General features: G+C 33.0%; 1 protein-coding gene across 1 annotated transcript in view; it reads left to right on the top strand.

Moving 5' to 3' along the window:
* UBA6 (ubiquitin like modifier activating enzyme 6) overlaps positions 1 to 16,781 on the top strand; it is a 73,228-nt gene extending 56,447 nt beyond the window's left edge. The window contains exons 24-33 of the mRNA XM_019748064.3: positions 1,970 to 2,021; positions 2,109 to 2,172; positions 3,158 to 3,227; positions 5,120 to 5,191; positions 7,722 to 7,839; positions 8,958 to 9,151; positions 9,956 to 10,083; positions 10,987 to 11,074; positions 11,261 to 11,355; positions 14,477 to 16,781. Of these exons, the coding sequence (XP_019603623.3) occupies positions 1,970 to 2,021; positions 2,109 to 2,172; positions 3,158 to 3,227; positions 5,120 to 5,191; positions 7,722 to 7,839; positions 8,958 to 9,151; positions 9,956 to 10,083; positions 10,987 to 11,074; positions 11,261 to 11,355; positions 14,477 to 14,612 (1,017 nt within the window). The 3' untranslated portion in view covers positions 14,613 to 16,781. The remainder of the gene's footprint in view (positions 1 to 1,969; positions 2,022 to 2,108; positions 2,173 to 3,157; positions 3,228 to 5,119; positions 5,192 to 7,721; positions 7,840 to 8,957; positions 9,152 to 9,955; positions 10,084 to 10,986; positions 11,075 to 11,260; positions 11,356 to 14,476) is intronic.

The raw sequence follows: 16,781 nt of genomic DNA, 5'->3' as shown, positions 1-16,781 counted from the left end.
TTAAGAAAAATTCTGATTTAATTACCAGTTGCTCATTTAATTACCAGTTAATTTCATTGGCTCATTTAATTACCAATTAATTTCATTGAGCTGAAATGCCTACTTTTTTCTTTCAGGAAGCTTTTCAGAAATAAGTAGTAAATTAAGTGAAAACAAGTGCTGGGCACTCCACTGATTTCTCTTTGAATGTTACTGATTAAAGGATGCGTTTAAACTTCACTCATTGGCTTGATAGTTGTGCATTTAACTGATCTTGTCTTTCTGTGTGCAAAATTGATTTTTAGATAGAGATTCCTTCTGGAGAATAAGGAATATATCTCATCAATAGTCTTAAAGTAGTTTGTTGTTCAGAGTAAAGCAAGAGACTGAGAAAATAAAGATATTCAGTCAGAAATTTTGTTGGAATTTTGCCTTCTCCACCCATATCTGATAATCACATTTGTGTCTCTTTCCTCATTTGTAAAATGGGGATAATAAATTGGTACCTAATTCATAAGTGATAGGTCGGCCGTTAAAGAAACACACATGGTCAGACAAGTTAAGAAAGTTTTTATTGTTAGAGAGAAAAGTATATCGGACTGAGCAAAGACCGCTACAGTCCGGGCTGCATGCCTAAAGGAGACTTGCAGCCCTGAGGGAGGGGGTGAGGAGGGTTTTATAGGGGCTGTGCTGACAGGGTAGTATTGTTTGAACAGAAAATGCTGGCTGCCTGTAAGCCAGTAGCTGTTTTGTGGCATTTTCTGTTATTGCAAGTTTGGCTCTGTCTGCAGGTGCAGGCCAGCAGACATTTTGTTGTTTTCTTGCAGACATGGCTCTGTCTGTAAGTTAAGGTCTCTGAGACCTAACTTTCAGAAACCTAACAATAAGGTATTGATGAAGATCAAATAAGTTAACACAGGTAAAGCATGTAGAACAGAACCTGGCGGATAAATGCTCACTAAATATAGTTGTTCTTACCTCCAATTACTTACAATTGCTAGGATATGTCCTGCACTCTCTTTAGTCTCTCCCGCTCTTCAGGCTTTTACCTATTAAAATATAAAATAAGTTCATCTTTTTAAAAAAGCTTCTTGATTACGCTTATCCCTGCTTTTCCCTTCCTTTTTGGCTCTGTTTCTTGGAAAAGGGGTCTGTGCTCACCTTTGGCAAGTTCTCATCCAGTAAGGTGTCTTCTTTCCCCACTGCTATTCAAATTATTCTTCCTGTGATTACCATGACCTCTTGTTTCAAAATCTTAAGAACTCTTTGTAGTCCTTATCTTCTGCAGGTTTTTCTGAAACTTTTTATTATGGAAAAATTCAATAACTGAAATGTAGAGAAAATAGTATAATGAACCCTCATGTAATAATCCTCATGTATCTGTCATTCAGGCTTAACAATTATCAACTCATAGATAATCTTATTTTCATCTATAACCCCACCCGATATGCCCTTCCCCAGATGGTTTGAAGCAAAGGGTATTTTTGAGAAGGGAAAGTGGAATAGTAACATGAATAGAAGGAAGGAATTTTTATGGGTGTTAAAAAAACTAAGGAAAGGATTTCTGTAGATGCAAATAGTAACATAGGATGCTAATTTTAGAAAATGTGTTTAATTTTCAGTGTGGTAGTCATAATGTCTGCTTTTCCTATCAGCTTTGCAAACAGTTGTTTGGAATACAGTACTGCTTTAGACTCAGTTCAAGGGTTATTTTGTACAGTTTTAACATTCCAAAGGTTTGAGGAGTAAGACCTGCAAGGCAGTTCCTTTGGGATGGCAGCTCAGACTCCATTTTGAAGTATCTCCGTTTGTATTATTTTTTTCAGTGCCACACAAACTATAAGTGTTGATTTTAAAATAACAGTACAGATTATTCCAGTTATGGGGGGCAGTGATGGAATGGACAGATGGAGTACAGAAGTAGCTAGGAGACGTCACTGTATATTTTTTTATGCATTTTAATTTTTTTTAACTTCATTTTTTTCTTTAGGCTCTTCAGCTTCTTCACTGTTTCCCTCTGGATACTCGATTAAAAGATGGCAGTAAGTATAAGCAAGTGTTGAAAAGAAAATTTAATCTAATTACTACTGGCTGCCTACAATTAAAATAATATTTGTATCTTTTGTTAGGTTTGTTTTGGCAATCGCCAAAGAGACCCCCCTGTCCAATAAAATTTGATTTCAATGAGCCTTTGTAAGTATTTATATCCAGTTTTATATGCATTCTGTGTTGTAAACATTTTAACTGTGTATAGGTTTACATTACTGGGTTAAAATCTCAGACTCTTTAATGTTGAATTATTGCATCCTTGTTAATCTAAGAGTTAACACAGTCTGGCCAACCACGCCAGTCACAACCCTTCTTTCTACACAATCTGTTTATTTACTCTCTCTGGTAAATAACCTCATTACTTTATCTTTTCTAGAGTGAAACGAAAGTACACATCTTCCATAAAAAGTAAATGATAACAGTTGTTTTTCTATTTAGTGAAGCCAGTATATAAGAAACTTTAGTTATATGGGGGTAAAAATGATGACTACTACTAAACAGCTCCCTGAATAATGTCAAATTAATTTTCAAAAGAGTTGATCTTTGAGTGAATACCTGTACATCTATCTATATTATATATATATGCTTTATTTACACACACACACACACACACACACACACACAAATACATTTCAATTTAGCACTTTAACAGTTTAGCTTGTTAACCTTCTATCTGTGTTTATTTTAGGCTTCCAGTCACCTTATTCTGACTGCTTCTCCTATCAAACTTTCCTTTCTTTGTTTTTAAACAAACTCATTTGCTTAGTTTGAACCTGATACACACTTTTTAAAACCAAATGTATAATATTTTCTTACGACTTAAAATGAATTTTCTTTCACTAGTCTTAATTTTTGTTCTTCTGGCTACTCATATCCCCAGAGTCGTTATGATCACTAACTGAATATTAGTGCTTATGAGGATAAACTTCTAATGTTTAATGTTTTTTATAGCTTCTGCAATACTTTGGTCAAGATGAGAATTTCATTGCCTAACTTTAAAAAAGATAATAATCCTTTGACAAAAATTCTGTGGTCATTTTGTTCAACATTTTAAAGACTGTAGTTTCTAATGAATTAAACATCTTTGAAACTATGCATTTACACTATTTTATTTTTTTAATTTCAAAAGGCACTTCAGTTTCCTTCTGAATGCTGCAAAATTATATGCTGCAATCTATTGCATTCCATTTACAAAAGAGGTAAGATACTCTTCAAGCTTAGAAAGTTATACAAAGCCAGGCTTGAATTAGATGACATCAGCTAATTTTATCATCAAAATTTTATATCTTAGAATTGTTCTTTGATAAAAGCTTTTTCTTTTGCTGTATTGTTACCCGTTCTAACATACTGTGTTTCTCAAAAATAAGACCTAGCCAGACCGTCAGCTCTAATGTGTCTTTTGGAGCAAAAATTAATATAAGACCCGGTCTTATATTAATTTATTTTACCTTATTTTAATATAAGACCGGGTCTTATATAATATAATATATAAGACTCAGTCTTATTTTACTATAATATGAGACCGAGTCTAATATAATATAAGACTGGGTCTTACATTAATTTTTGCTCCAAAAGATGCATTAGAGCTGATGGTCTGTCTAGGTCTTATTTTCGGGGAAACATGGTAGCAGAAGCTAAATCTTGTTGCAACATTACTTGGTAGAAGAAAGTAAAATTTTTCTTTATAAATGTAAGTAGTGAAACAAATATTTGTAAAAGTAGTTGTACTTTATTTTTAAAACATTTATAACTTATTAACTTGAATTATTATAATTACTCGGAAAAACCAAACTGGAAATCAGGTTAAATTGTCACTTTTTCGTGACAATGAGCAGATGACATGATTCTTTATATAGAAAACTCTGAAGACTCCACCAAAAAAACTATTAGAAACAATAAATAAATACAGTAAGTTGCAGGATACAAAATCAATGTACAGAAATCCATTATGTTCCTATATACTAACAATGAAATTTCAGAAAAAGAAGTGAAAAAACAATTCATTTTGCAATTGCAATAAAACCAGTAATTACTCTGAAAATCCAAAGGGAACTATTTTATAGCAATTTCAAAATATTCCTTAGAGATTCTCTGTTAACATCTGTTTGGCTTATTTTATGATATTAATGTATATGCTTTTCAGGAAATTTGAAAATGCTACCCCATTTTGACATTTGTTAACCTTTATCATCATACTCATTCTCTTAGACATCAGTTTCATTGACTGACATCTAAAGGATCTAATACAGATTTATTTGAGAGGCAGATTTGTATTAGTGAATTTTTCTTCACCATTACATATTAGAGCTAAATAAATTGTTATACTTTTACAATGGCTGAATAGGGAATGTGAAACAGATCCATGATTCACACTGGCTATTTTGGATCCAGATCCAAATGGATCTAGCTATTTTGAATCCTGATAAAAATGCCTATCGTAGATTAATTCTTTTTGGACTTAATGCACAGTAAAATATACCATAAATGTCTGGTAAAAATAGTGGCATATGGTCTGGTATTCTTTTTGTAAAAAGAGTGGCTATTTTGTGCTGAGTGTTATAAGGGACCTCAAAAGCAGTATGTCTCAGTTTTTTCCTAAGCAGCTTCTTAATAATGAATATGGATCTGATAGCCTTAAATTCATCCAAATTCTTCTTGAACCATTTAAATATTTTCCTGCTTCCGAAGATATGAATTCCATGTACTTACTTTATGTATTGAGTATATAATGCATTTGTGCAGGGAACTCTGTTAAACAATGAAGAGATAGTCCCTGATCTCAAAGCACTCAGTCTGATACTCAAACCAGTCCTAAAACTACCTTTATAAAAATTTGTGGAAGGAACTAAGGTTTCAGGTTTGTTGACAAGTAAGTACTTTTTCATACATACCACCCCCTCCTCCCAGCGTTTATGGTTGATATTTCTATAGAAATAAAGATAAATGTCATAAATGGATATTGTCTAGTCAAATGATAAATTATTCAAATATTTTAGTATGATAAATTATCTTTTATAGGATGTTTTTAGCTTTAGTGAGAATTCAGAATTAAAAGAATAAATTTGTTCATAAAATTACTTTTTAAAAACAGGATTTATCAACAGATGGCCTCTTGAATATTCTTTCCAAAGTAAAGATTCAGGAATTCAAACCTTCCAACAAGGTATGTTTAGAAATTCTTTTATTTAGCAAATAGTTATTGAACTTCTACGTGTATCAAATCCTGTTCTAAACCTGGAGAATCCTACAGTGAATGAACAACGCAAAATCCTTGATTTTGTGGAAGTTATGTTTTAATGGGCCAGAGGTAGCCTAGGAAAAAAAATGCCAATAATTATATAATATTACAATGTGGGCATAAGTGCTAAGAAGAAAAAATAAAACAGGAGAAAGAAATAAAGGGTTATGGAGCTGGTGTAATTTCATATGGCATAAAAAGGGAAAGGTGTTTTTTGAGCTAAAGCTTGGAGGAAGTGAGGGAGGGAGCTATGCTCTTACCTGGTGAACGAACAATGCAGACAGTGAAATCAAGTGCAGGCTTTGAAAGGCCTTCAAAGACTTGAGTGAGTGGAGGAGACTTTGCAAGAGAAAAATGGTAGTGAGATTGGAAGGGCAGTTAGGATTATGATAAGTACTTAGTGTTTTATTATGAGATAAGCCAGTGAAGGGTTTTAAGCAGAGGACATAGTCTGACTTACATTTTAAAAGGTGACTCTGGCTATTATGTTATGAATGATTATATAAGACAAAAGAGAGGAATCAGGGAAAGCTGTTAGGAGATTATAGGCAAAAGATGGTGATGGTTTGAATAAAGTAATATGAGTAGGTAATAGTTGTGATAAGGGGTTGGATTTTGTGTATATTTTGCAGTAACTGAGAGGACTTGTAAGAGATTGGAATTGAAGTGTGAAAGAAAAAATGATTGTTAACTTTCTTATTGGAAATAAGAAACAAGCTTACTTAGTAGGTCTGAATGAAGGGAGAAGAAGATAAAGGAAGTTTGTGCAGAGAAAAGGTTTTAAATAATTGCCCAGGGGAATGTGAAGTCACTTAATTAAAAGATATAGTAGAATTGTGAGACAGCACTGAGGATCCACTTAATGGTAATCCACTTAGTGTATTTCCACTAAATGTGGCTGGAGAAAAAGCTGCTTGGGTGTTACTGTAGAATAGATGGAAAATTGGATATAACAAGGTAGGGATTTTGCCAAGCAAATATGTTGGAAAGAGAAAGAGATAGGGAGTAATAATAAAAATGGAACATGAAATTTAGACAGGGTAAATAGGACAGTTTGAAAATATTAAGTATTTTATTTACATATTCATTATGTACCTTTTTGTATGCACTCTAAAAATCATAAAACGCCCTTCTCTTCCTTTAACCTTTAGCTATACTGGAAAATGTGGAGTAATGTCTGCCTCCTTGTAAAATTCAAGAAAGTAGTAGTGTGTCTAGTCTTTCACTCTGCATTTTTATTTTAGGGAAAAGAAAATCTTGTAAGCAGTAGATACCAGCACATGATTTGCTGAATGGGATGTTCATGACTTGTAGCTTATTAAGAGTAAAAGTACAGAAAGGATAAACAGCATTTCTATATAAAGAAGGTTTCTAGCGCAAGTTTCTAATAAGCAAAACTGTTAGACATAAGCCAAGGAGACATACACCAGTAACTTACTAGTCTTTATTGTTCTTCAGTATGTTTTCTGGCCTGAGTTACTTTTTTTATCAAAGTTTTGGTGTAATAAACTATCCAGAGCAACTTAGCTGGTTTTGACATGAATTGTAAGCTTCCACAGCTCCCTGAAGCAACTCACACCGATGCTTCATGATCTGGCATTTCTAGTTAACGGGTGCTACAGCCAAAAGTTTCAGTGAGACATCCTAGCAAACAAAAGTTTCTGCTTTCTTGACTTCTTAATATTTCTTCAATATTTATAATAATATTTAGTCTGTACAAACATGAGTTAGGTGTGTTTTTAATAAGAAATAATATTTTAATTATTGATGATTTCTTAGTTTGAGAAAATTAACTTCACTACCCTCATGGAATGTCTAATACGAAGTAATTTCTTAAGGATAAATTACTTGTATGTGTTGCCCTGCATCTGTATTAAGGAAGACATATTCTGTAGGACAGAACTACTTGTCAGCAATCAATAAATACTTAAAAGATGCCCATATTATATATTTTATAGATATTTTACAATTTCTTTGGAGACAGACAGAAAATGGCTCTGCGCTAGTTAAAGCTATGCCGTTTGGTTTAAAGTAGATTTGTTAGAATCACAAACTATTGATTAATGTTAACTTTGTTAGTGTGGAATTTTAAAAGAGATCCATATGAACTCAGATCTCACAAGCTATTCAGTAAATATTTTTAACACCCACTATGAGCAAATTTGTCTTACACATATTGAGGTTCTCTCAAGAGAACAAGATAAAGATCCCTGAGAAAAAGATTATCATAGAATTTAGATGTCAGTTTTCGGAGTTAGAAAATAAAGAAAACAAACTATACTATTACCTACTAAGGGAAGATGTAAAATACATTGGACCATGATAATTAATAATCTGATTAAACTAGAAACAGGAAATGTTTTCTCTGTGCCTTATTTGATAAAAACAGATATGGTAACCAAATTTAGGTACAGATTGTGATAACATTAATGAACATATATTCATATATTTAAAGGTTGTTCAAACAGATGAAACAGCAAGGAAACCAGACCATGTTCCTGTTAGCAGTGAAGATGAAAGGAATGCTGTTTTCCAACTAGAAAGGGCTATTTCATCTAACGAAGCTACCAAAAGTGAGCTTTACTAAAATGTTTTGAACTGGAGGGATTTTTATTTTTACTAAGCTTTACACCAAAAGCTTGTGGGATTAAATAGCAACAATAATAATGATAGTAGTTGATTTCTTGATCATATAAAAGGCACTGTTTATCTTTAACTGTGATTAAATTCATAATTTTCTCCACCATTGCCCTATCCTCAAAGGCTAAAAATGTAAGTCTGCTTTGTTGTTCTGATTATTTTAGTCCTTGAAATTCTGTTATGTGATTCCTTTTTAACTTATGGCTAACATGATGAACAAAAAGTGGAGTCCTTGTGGAGACTAACCCTTAGACAAACCCAGTTAAGTCACTTTCGGATAAAAAACCATAGACAGATTTTTTTTTTTCTCTGCTTCTTAGTCCCCATAATTACACATAGAGAATACAAACTGACCTACATACATTCTTGATATCTTAAATCTGGGGGAACCAAACTTTTAATTCCTTAAAAGCATAGCTATTAGCTCATGTTTTTAGACCTGCTTACCACTTTTTTATTACATGAATCAGCAGTTGCTAAACTTTTGGGTTTTATGCACAGATCAGTAAAATTCAGGAATAACAACCTGGATTAGCCAACTATTTATTTTGCAAATAAAGGTAATTATCTCAGCTTAATATTGTTCTGGAAAAAAATGTACTGTCGTTTCTTACTTTCATATTTCATCACAGATCAAACTGCAGCTATCTACAGAATGATTTTGGGAACCACTGCTCTTTCAAAAAGATCCATATTTTTATTTGACCAATTTCTTAGTTATTAGTGGCAAAATGTTTCAGAATAGTATTTTTGGAATTCGTTTGCGATCAATACCAAATGTTGCCTTTTTATTGTAAAACACTTAATAGCAGATATAGTACATGGCTTTGTTACTTTTCTAAAGGCTTTTTTTAATATAGAAACTTCTCTAATTTAGTGGTATTAAAGCCATTATATGTCTTTCAATAACTGCAGTTTCCTGGATTTTTCAATCATTTAAAAACAAAACATGACTGAAATCTTTAATAGTAGTAAACCCACATTGCTTTTTATCTAGTAAAACCTTTACCACTTAATAGGACACTTTGTTTTTTCTGGTTGTTATGATCAGGTGACCTTCAGATGGCAGTCCTTACATTTGAAAAAGATGATGATCGTAGTGGACACCTAGATTTCATCACAGCTGCGTCAAATCTTCGTGCCAAAATGTATAGCATTGAGCCAGCTGACCGTTTCAAAACAAAGCGCATAGCTGGTAAAATTATACCTGCTATAGCAACATCCACTGCTGCAGTGTCTGGCTTGGTGAGTTTATTATTCTTTGAATGAGAATGCTTCTTTTTCATCACCTCTTTCCTCTTTTCTCCCATTATACTATCTCCAACCAATCCCTCAGAAATTTTAGAGAAGGAGGGATACATACTGATCTTATAATTTAAAATTTCAAAATATTTCTAAAAATAATCTACATTATGAGGTTTTACAGCTATACAAACATTTTAACATAAACATAAACTATCAAGATAGAGTCCAATTTTCCTACAGGCAATAATCCTCTTAATCATCTTTGTGTCCTCCGTGCTCTATTTTCTTGAATTAAATGAACTGCCCTAATCTTTACTGTTTGATTGTATTGGAGTTTAGTTCTTTGCCTTAATAAAAGTATAATTCTTGTTTGTGATCGGATTTCTTACAATTTCATCTGTCCTTTATGATTCAGAATCTTTAGGATGGCCCTAGTTATTATACTGTACTATATGTAGTGTTATTCTTAGAACCTGTGTAATTATCTGCTCTTATATCAAATCACTTAAGACTATTGTATTTCTTGAGTTCCAGTGTCTACTTTCAAGGTAGGAAGATTACATGGTCAAATTAATATATTTTTTAATAACTTCGTTCATGTATAGAACAGGTAGAGAGTTTGAAATATAAAATATGCTAAAAGTGAAGAGACTTACAAGAAATTTATATTACGCCAGTCCAATAGTAGCTTTTACTCTTTACAGGGAAATGCTTGAGAAGGATTTAGGAAAATCAAATAGATGCAATTAAAGTCATGAATAGTTTTAGGCTGTTTATATAATAAGATCACCTTCTTTTATCTAGGTTGCATTGGAGATGATCAAAGTAGCTGGTGGCTATCCCTTTGAAGCCTACAAAAATTGTTTCCTTAACTTAGCCCTTCCCATTATAGTGTTTACAGAGACATCTGAAGTAAGAAAAACTGAAATCAGGTACGCGTGAAGGTCTATTTCTCTTGCCTAATGAGACTGAAATAAAATTTCTACCTTCTAAAATGGAAAAATACTAGCTTCACATCTCTTTTTCTTCTATATGTGGAAAACCTTACCATCAATTCAAGACTGGGTCTAAATCCCATTTTCTTGAAGTATTTTTTACTAAACTAGCCATAGAACTCTCACAACACTTAATCTGCCACACTCTTTAGTGTTGTACTTCCTTATTGTTTCGTCTACATTACTCAGATGAATTAGAAGGCACTCTAGTGTTTGTTTAATAGATCATGTAATTTAGAATCTAATTCCAAAAGCTATGTGACAAGGCAAACGATTCCCCTGGACCTCCATTTTTCACTTTTCAGATTGGCAACAACCAAAAATTTGAAAACACCTTTCTTGGTAAAGTGTGAGAAAGCACTCTCATATATTACTGATGAGAGTATAAAATAGTGTAACTCATAATAAAGGGAATATAGCACTATATTTCAAATTGGCAGATACATTTACACTTAAATGATATATGTACAAGATACTCTGGCATTGTTTATCATAGCCAAAGATTGGAGCAATCCAAGTGTCTAGTAATAGGGTACTGGAACACCCATCCACGCAGTAAAACCCATGCAGCTTTTTAAAAAGAGAGAAAGGGAAAGAACTTTCTCACTAAGACATACTGATTTATAATGAAACACTTGGAAGGATCAACAAGGAACTGATTAAAGTGATTACCTGTGTTGGTGTGATGGGGAAATAAGATTATGGAATATTTTTGAAGTTGTATTTTCTTTCCCTTACATTATTATCTAGCTAAATTACAAATAATGGACTTCTGGAGGGTTTTATTATTACTTAAGGGAAGAAAATTAAAATGTTTTTCTGAATATTTTTCTACAACAGAAATGGAATATCATTTACAATTTGGGACAGATGGACTATACATGGAAAAGAAGATTTCACCCTCTTGGATTTCATAAATGCAGTCAAAGTGAGACACTTATTCACTGAGTTGCTTTGAGTCTATTACTTTGTATGCATAATTTCATTTGAGATTTTTATATAATGTTATTTAGCAGAAATTTGTTCCGTTTATACTGTTTGTAAAACTCTGTCACCCAACATTTTATATTTGGACAGAGCTTTGATTGTTTCTCTTTTGGGGATCCATTTTTAGGAGAAGTACGGAATTGAGCCAACAATGGTGGTACAAGGCGTCAAAATGCTTTATGTTCCTGTAATGCCTGGTCATGCAAAAAGATTGAAGTTAACGTAAGTATTAAGTATATGCAAAAGAGTCTCAAGAGTTGAAACATACAAGCTAAATGCACACTGGGAGATTAGAGGTAGAGGTTATCAAAATTCAGATAAAAGTATTTGATTTACTCCTAATGGCAGTAATAAAGACAGTGAATTTACCAAGCTCAGTGGGCTGCCTCTCAAGAGAGGTTCATAGGATTACGGTACCCTTGTGTAGTTATTGTAGTTCAGATTAGCTTTTCAGTCAGGAGGCTTAGAAAGCTGATTTAGTCAATACACCAAGTGAAAATAGATCCACCTCTCATGTGGAAACATAATGACCAGGATTATGAGACCGAAGTATAAAACAAAAATACCAAATTGTTATTTTCATTCATTTATTCAACAGATTTTTTTGAGTGTCTGCTATGTGCCAGGTACTTTTGTAAACATTAGGGATACAGCAATGAACAAAGCAAAGTCCCTGCCCTTCCTGAGGAGTTTGCGTAACAACAAGTCAGATGGTGTTAAGTGCTAAGGAGAAAATAAAGCAAAGTAAGGGGATAAGTTGGTATATTATGTTGAGTGGTCTATGTATTCCCTCTGCCTGTCACAAGAAATACATGTTCAGATAATATTTGGGCAGAGACCTGAAAAAGAAAGGGAGCAAAAAAGACAGCATTTACAGTGGTCTGCAAGGCCCTGACTGGTCTGGTTCCCAGTTATCCCTCTAAGTTCCTCTCATACCATGTTTCCCCCAAAATAAGACCTAACCAGACAATCATCTCTAATGTGTCTTTTGGAGCAAAAATTAATGTGAGACCCAGTCTTATTTTACTATAAGACTGGGTATAATATAATATAATTAATATAACATAATACTGGGTCTTCTATTAATTTTTGCTCCAAAAGACGCATTATAGCTGATTGTCTGGTTAGGTCTTATTTTCGGGGAAACACGGTACTAATCTCGCTTTGCTCACAACATTCTAGCTGCACTGGCCCCCTTCCTTTTCTGAACACTCCTGTCATGGTCCAGCATGAGAACTTTTCTCTAGTTGTTTACCCAGCTTGTAACTCTTTCTGAGATGGCAGCCTGGCTAACTCTCAGCTCTGGTCTTTGCACCTGTTGCAAAGGCCTCCCTGAGCCCTCCTTAATATTCCAACCCCAGCCTAGCATGTCCAATATCCTTTGCGCTACTTTTTTACGTAGGACTTATCACTGTCTTATAGGTCCTGTACATTTTATGTTTATTATTTATTATCTGTCTCCCCTCACTAGACTAGTAGCTTCACAAGGGCAGGAATCTTTATTTGATCTGGTAACTGATATATTTCAGGAGCCTAGACCAATGCCTGGCATGTAATAGGCATCAATAAATATTTGTCATGTGAATAAATGAATCTGCATGATGGTGCTTTAACTATAATTATCAATTAATGAGGTTATTCACTATTTTTTATTATAACCCAGTCTAAATTCTCTCTAAAAAAACATTATATTAGCTAAGGCATTAATTTGCCTTATATTGTTTTTGTTTGTTTGTTTGTTTTCATTCCAGTCCCTAAGTATCTTTTGGATAAATTAAGGGTAGTATTTAGAATTCCTTTACTGTATACTACCTAGATGAGATTGGAATGTGTGTCATGAAGTGTATTGATTAGTGGAATTTAAAATTTGCTGCAAATAATTCTCAAAATGCTTTATAGAGTTGGCCAACATTTGAAACCTCCAACGTGGTAGTTCTGTGAATATTTCTTATTTTATTACATTGTTTATTTAACAGATATTTATTGAGTACCTATGAAGTGGCTAGACAAGATTGGCTTTAAGGACCTGGGTTCACATCCTTGCCTAGCTACTTACTTGTTTTGTCATATTGAATAGCTTATTGAACTCTTTGAAACTTATTTTCCTACCCACAAATAGGGATGATTATGCCCATAACTATTGAGCACTAAAATAATAGTAAGGGCTAGTGGTGTAATGTCAAGAAAGAAATAGTCAGTAAATGTCACTCCAATTAATATTTTGTTATCATACATCTTTGTCAGGTAGCCCTTGCCCTCAAGGAGTTTACAGTCTATTAAAGGAAAGTGACATGTTAATCATTAAAATGTAATTGAATAATTATAATAAAGGTTTTTACAGAGTACTATGGGCACTGCTAACTCAAAGCTTTAGCTTAGGGTAGGTTTCATTGACGCTACCTTTGAAAATGGATTATATCAGGCAAAAGCGGTAGATTGTGCAAAGGCATGCAGCTAATAATAAAAAACATGCATGATCTATTTGGGAAGTCAAGATTTTGGAATGACTTAAGGATGAGGTGGTGAGAATCAATGGTAGAAAGAATGAAAAATTATATATGGGACAAAATATCTTTGTAAAATAGAAAGAGCTATAAAGATTTTATAGTTCAGAGTCTGGCACAAGATAGGTACATGATATATGATACATTATTAGGCAGGAGAGTAACATCAAATTTATATTTTAAGAGGATTCTGGCAGCAGAGTAGATTGGAGGTAGCAGGAGACAACGGGCTAGAAGCTAATGCAATAATTTGGCATATAGATGATGACTTGAATTAAGACAGTAAAAGTGACAATAGCAAAACCTAAGTGGTTTTTTAGTAAGTAGGATAAACATGGGATATAAGGGAAACAAGAATGTCTTTTATTGTGACATTTTCAGCTTGCGTTTGAAGATTTAAATCTTGCTTGCTTTTTACTCTTTACAGAGAAATGCTTGAGAAGAATTTATGATGCCTCCAAACTTTATAAGGAGTATAGGAGAATTCATTTTTTGAAAATGTTGCTTTCAAAAATCATTTTGGGGTTTTTTTTGTGGTTTTTATATGTTAGGGTTTGTTTTGCTTTTTGTTTTTCTCTTTTAACACTTGGTTTGTGTTCTTTATCACTATCAGCAGTGGTCCAAATTGATTCACTGGTAGGTAAATGAGTGTCGAGTTCAGAGCTTTTAGCAAAAAAAAAAAAAAAAAAATGAATATATGAAAGTGGATGGAGTATTAGATTTAAAAATGAAATTAAAGTCTAGATATAAGTTCAGATTTTTCTGGGCAACAATTGACAGCCGAAAACTTTCATTTTACAGAATTTACCAAATTATTTGTCTTTGGTTATTTTTATTAGAATGCATAAACTTGTGAAACCTTCTACTGAAAAGAAATACGTGGATCTTACTGTGTCATTTGCTCCAGACACTGATGGAGATGAAGATTTGCCTGGACCTCCAGTAAGATACTACTTTAGTCACGACACTGATTAACAGAAGTTGTCTTAAAGTTACTCCAGGACTACTTGATTTTGGAAAGAATGCACTTAATTCAGAAGCTAAAAAATCAGCTCATAATACTATGGATTTCTCTTCAAGGAAGCCTTAATTTAAGGGAATTTCTAGTAGGAATCTACACTGAAGAATTAAACAACATTTTGGAACATTGTATATACTTGTCTAGTGATTCATATGTGGATATGATCACGAGCAACTTTGAACTGGAATGCCATTTTATAATGCTTACAACAAGTTTGTGTATTAACCTCTCTGTCTGAATAGAAGGAAAAAATATGTATCCGTGACCAGAAGAGATAACAGGTCAAGAAATTGAAAGTAACAAATGCAACTATCCAAAAAAATTAATCCTATTTTACGAATTTCTTATTTAGTATTTGAGGTCCATTTTTCTATACAAATAGCATTGGGCACCCTGTAACTCCTACGATTAGGTTTTGAGTTTAATACCAGTGGGAATTGGAGGGATGGTATCAGTTGATGGACAGTAAACATTTTTAAGTTGTATGGTTATGGTTTACTGTCCTGTTACCTTTGCTAGTTTAACCAGAGTTTGTTACATCACTGTCTCCCAAAAATCAGGGTCTTTCTTGATAGCATCAGTGTTGTAAGCCATGAGCAGTAGGTCAGATGACACATGTTAACTCAGACTAAACGTTAACAGTATTATATGGACTCTGACAACCCTCTGAGAGAATCCATGAATGTGAACAGAGAAATGTGGCTGATCATTTGTTCTTTAATATGTCTTCTAATGTGGCAGTTTTATTTATTTGGAACTCTAAACCTGATTGTCATAGTACATAAGACTAAAAGGTTTTGTGAAGGGAATATTTTTTAAAAGTAGGTGAAAAATAGAAATTAAAAAATCATCACTAGTTGAGTCTCGATGTTTTTTCTTCCAGCAACCTATTGGACAGAAAGAAATTAATATTTTATTTTAAAGAGGAATGTATTATTTTATTCTGCATTCCCAGAAAGGGAGTTGATGAAGATAAAAATTTATTTTTTTAGGTCTTTATTATTAGAAACTTTCTGTTTTCTAATATGAGCTATTACAGATGTTCATAAAAGTGCTTTCATTAAAATGATGTAAAGTACACTCAACACTGTAACTCAATGAAAACAGCAAGTGTTCCTTTTGTTTCTAAAACTATCTTGTATTCTAAAGCAGTTGGCATTTTATAACCACAGGAAGTTGTGTCTCTCTAGCTGCTTTTCTTCTCTTGTCTTCAGACCATTAATAGGTACTTTGATAAATTAAAAACTAAATTCACATCAGTATTGCTCCAATTTGGTATCTTCTTATATACCATCTACTTAACTTTCCTTTATATTTCATTTACAAATAGTTAAATTACTTTGTCAAACAGCTATATTATTCTTTTGTAGAAGTATCATCCAGCTGGGAAAATGTATTTAAAGACTAGAGGGTGAATTTGTATGATTAAAAGATCATCTGTACATTGGGAGGTGGGAGGAAGTGAACAGGATGAGTTTAAAGAAAATGGCTACCTTTGAAATAAGCAATTAATTATTGGTTCACCGTATCCTACCGTCTCGCATTGTGCATATTGCAAGTGTAATGCTTAAAATTAATATTATTTAAAATTGAATCCAGGAATATCAGGTTTCTATGACTTGGAACTTTATAGACTAGGAATAGTAAAAGGACTTTTCTCTAAGAAGCCTTTTTCCCACTTTCACTTTGTTTTGTGCTCCATGACACTGATATTTTCCAGGTAGCCATTCAACTGTGATCTAATAGCTTGCTTATCATTCGATCTAAATCTCCACATCTCCTCACAAGTGAGTTTAGAAGTAGTCTATCAATTCTTATGGATATTAGTGCTTTAGTACATACAAACAAAATCAACAAACATTAAGTTCATTTTGGATTGTACCTGAAACCATTGTCATTGCTTTTTTTTTTTTCTGTAGGTAATGGGTATTGCCATTAATTTCTTCTGTTTTGTTCTAGTAAGCTGGAAAGCCTAGGTGAAATTAATGATAATTTTCTTCACTGTTTTGTTTATTACTGTTCCATGATTGAAATACCAGGTGCAAAAATTAATGATTTGATTTTGTACGGTACCACTGAGTAATTTTTTACTTATTAAAAATAAATTAAGAAATTTGACAATA

This window comes from Rhinolophus sinicus, chromosome 1 (assembly GCF_057876585.1).
Source record: "Rhinolophus sinicus isolate RSI-liver-muscle chromosome 1, RSI-T2T, whole genome shotgun sequence".
Lineage (NCBI taxonomy): Eukaryota > Metazoa > Chordata > Mammalia > Chiroptera > Rhinolophidae > Rhinolophus > Rhinolophus sinicus.
This window is presented reverse-complemented; position numbering and strand designations above follow the sequence as displayed.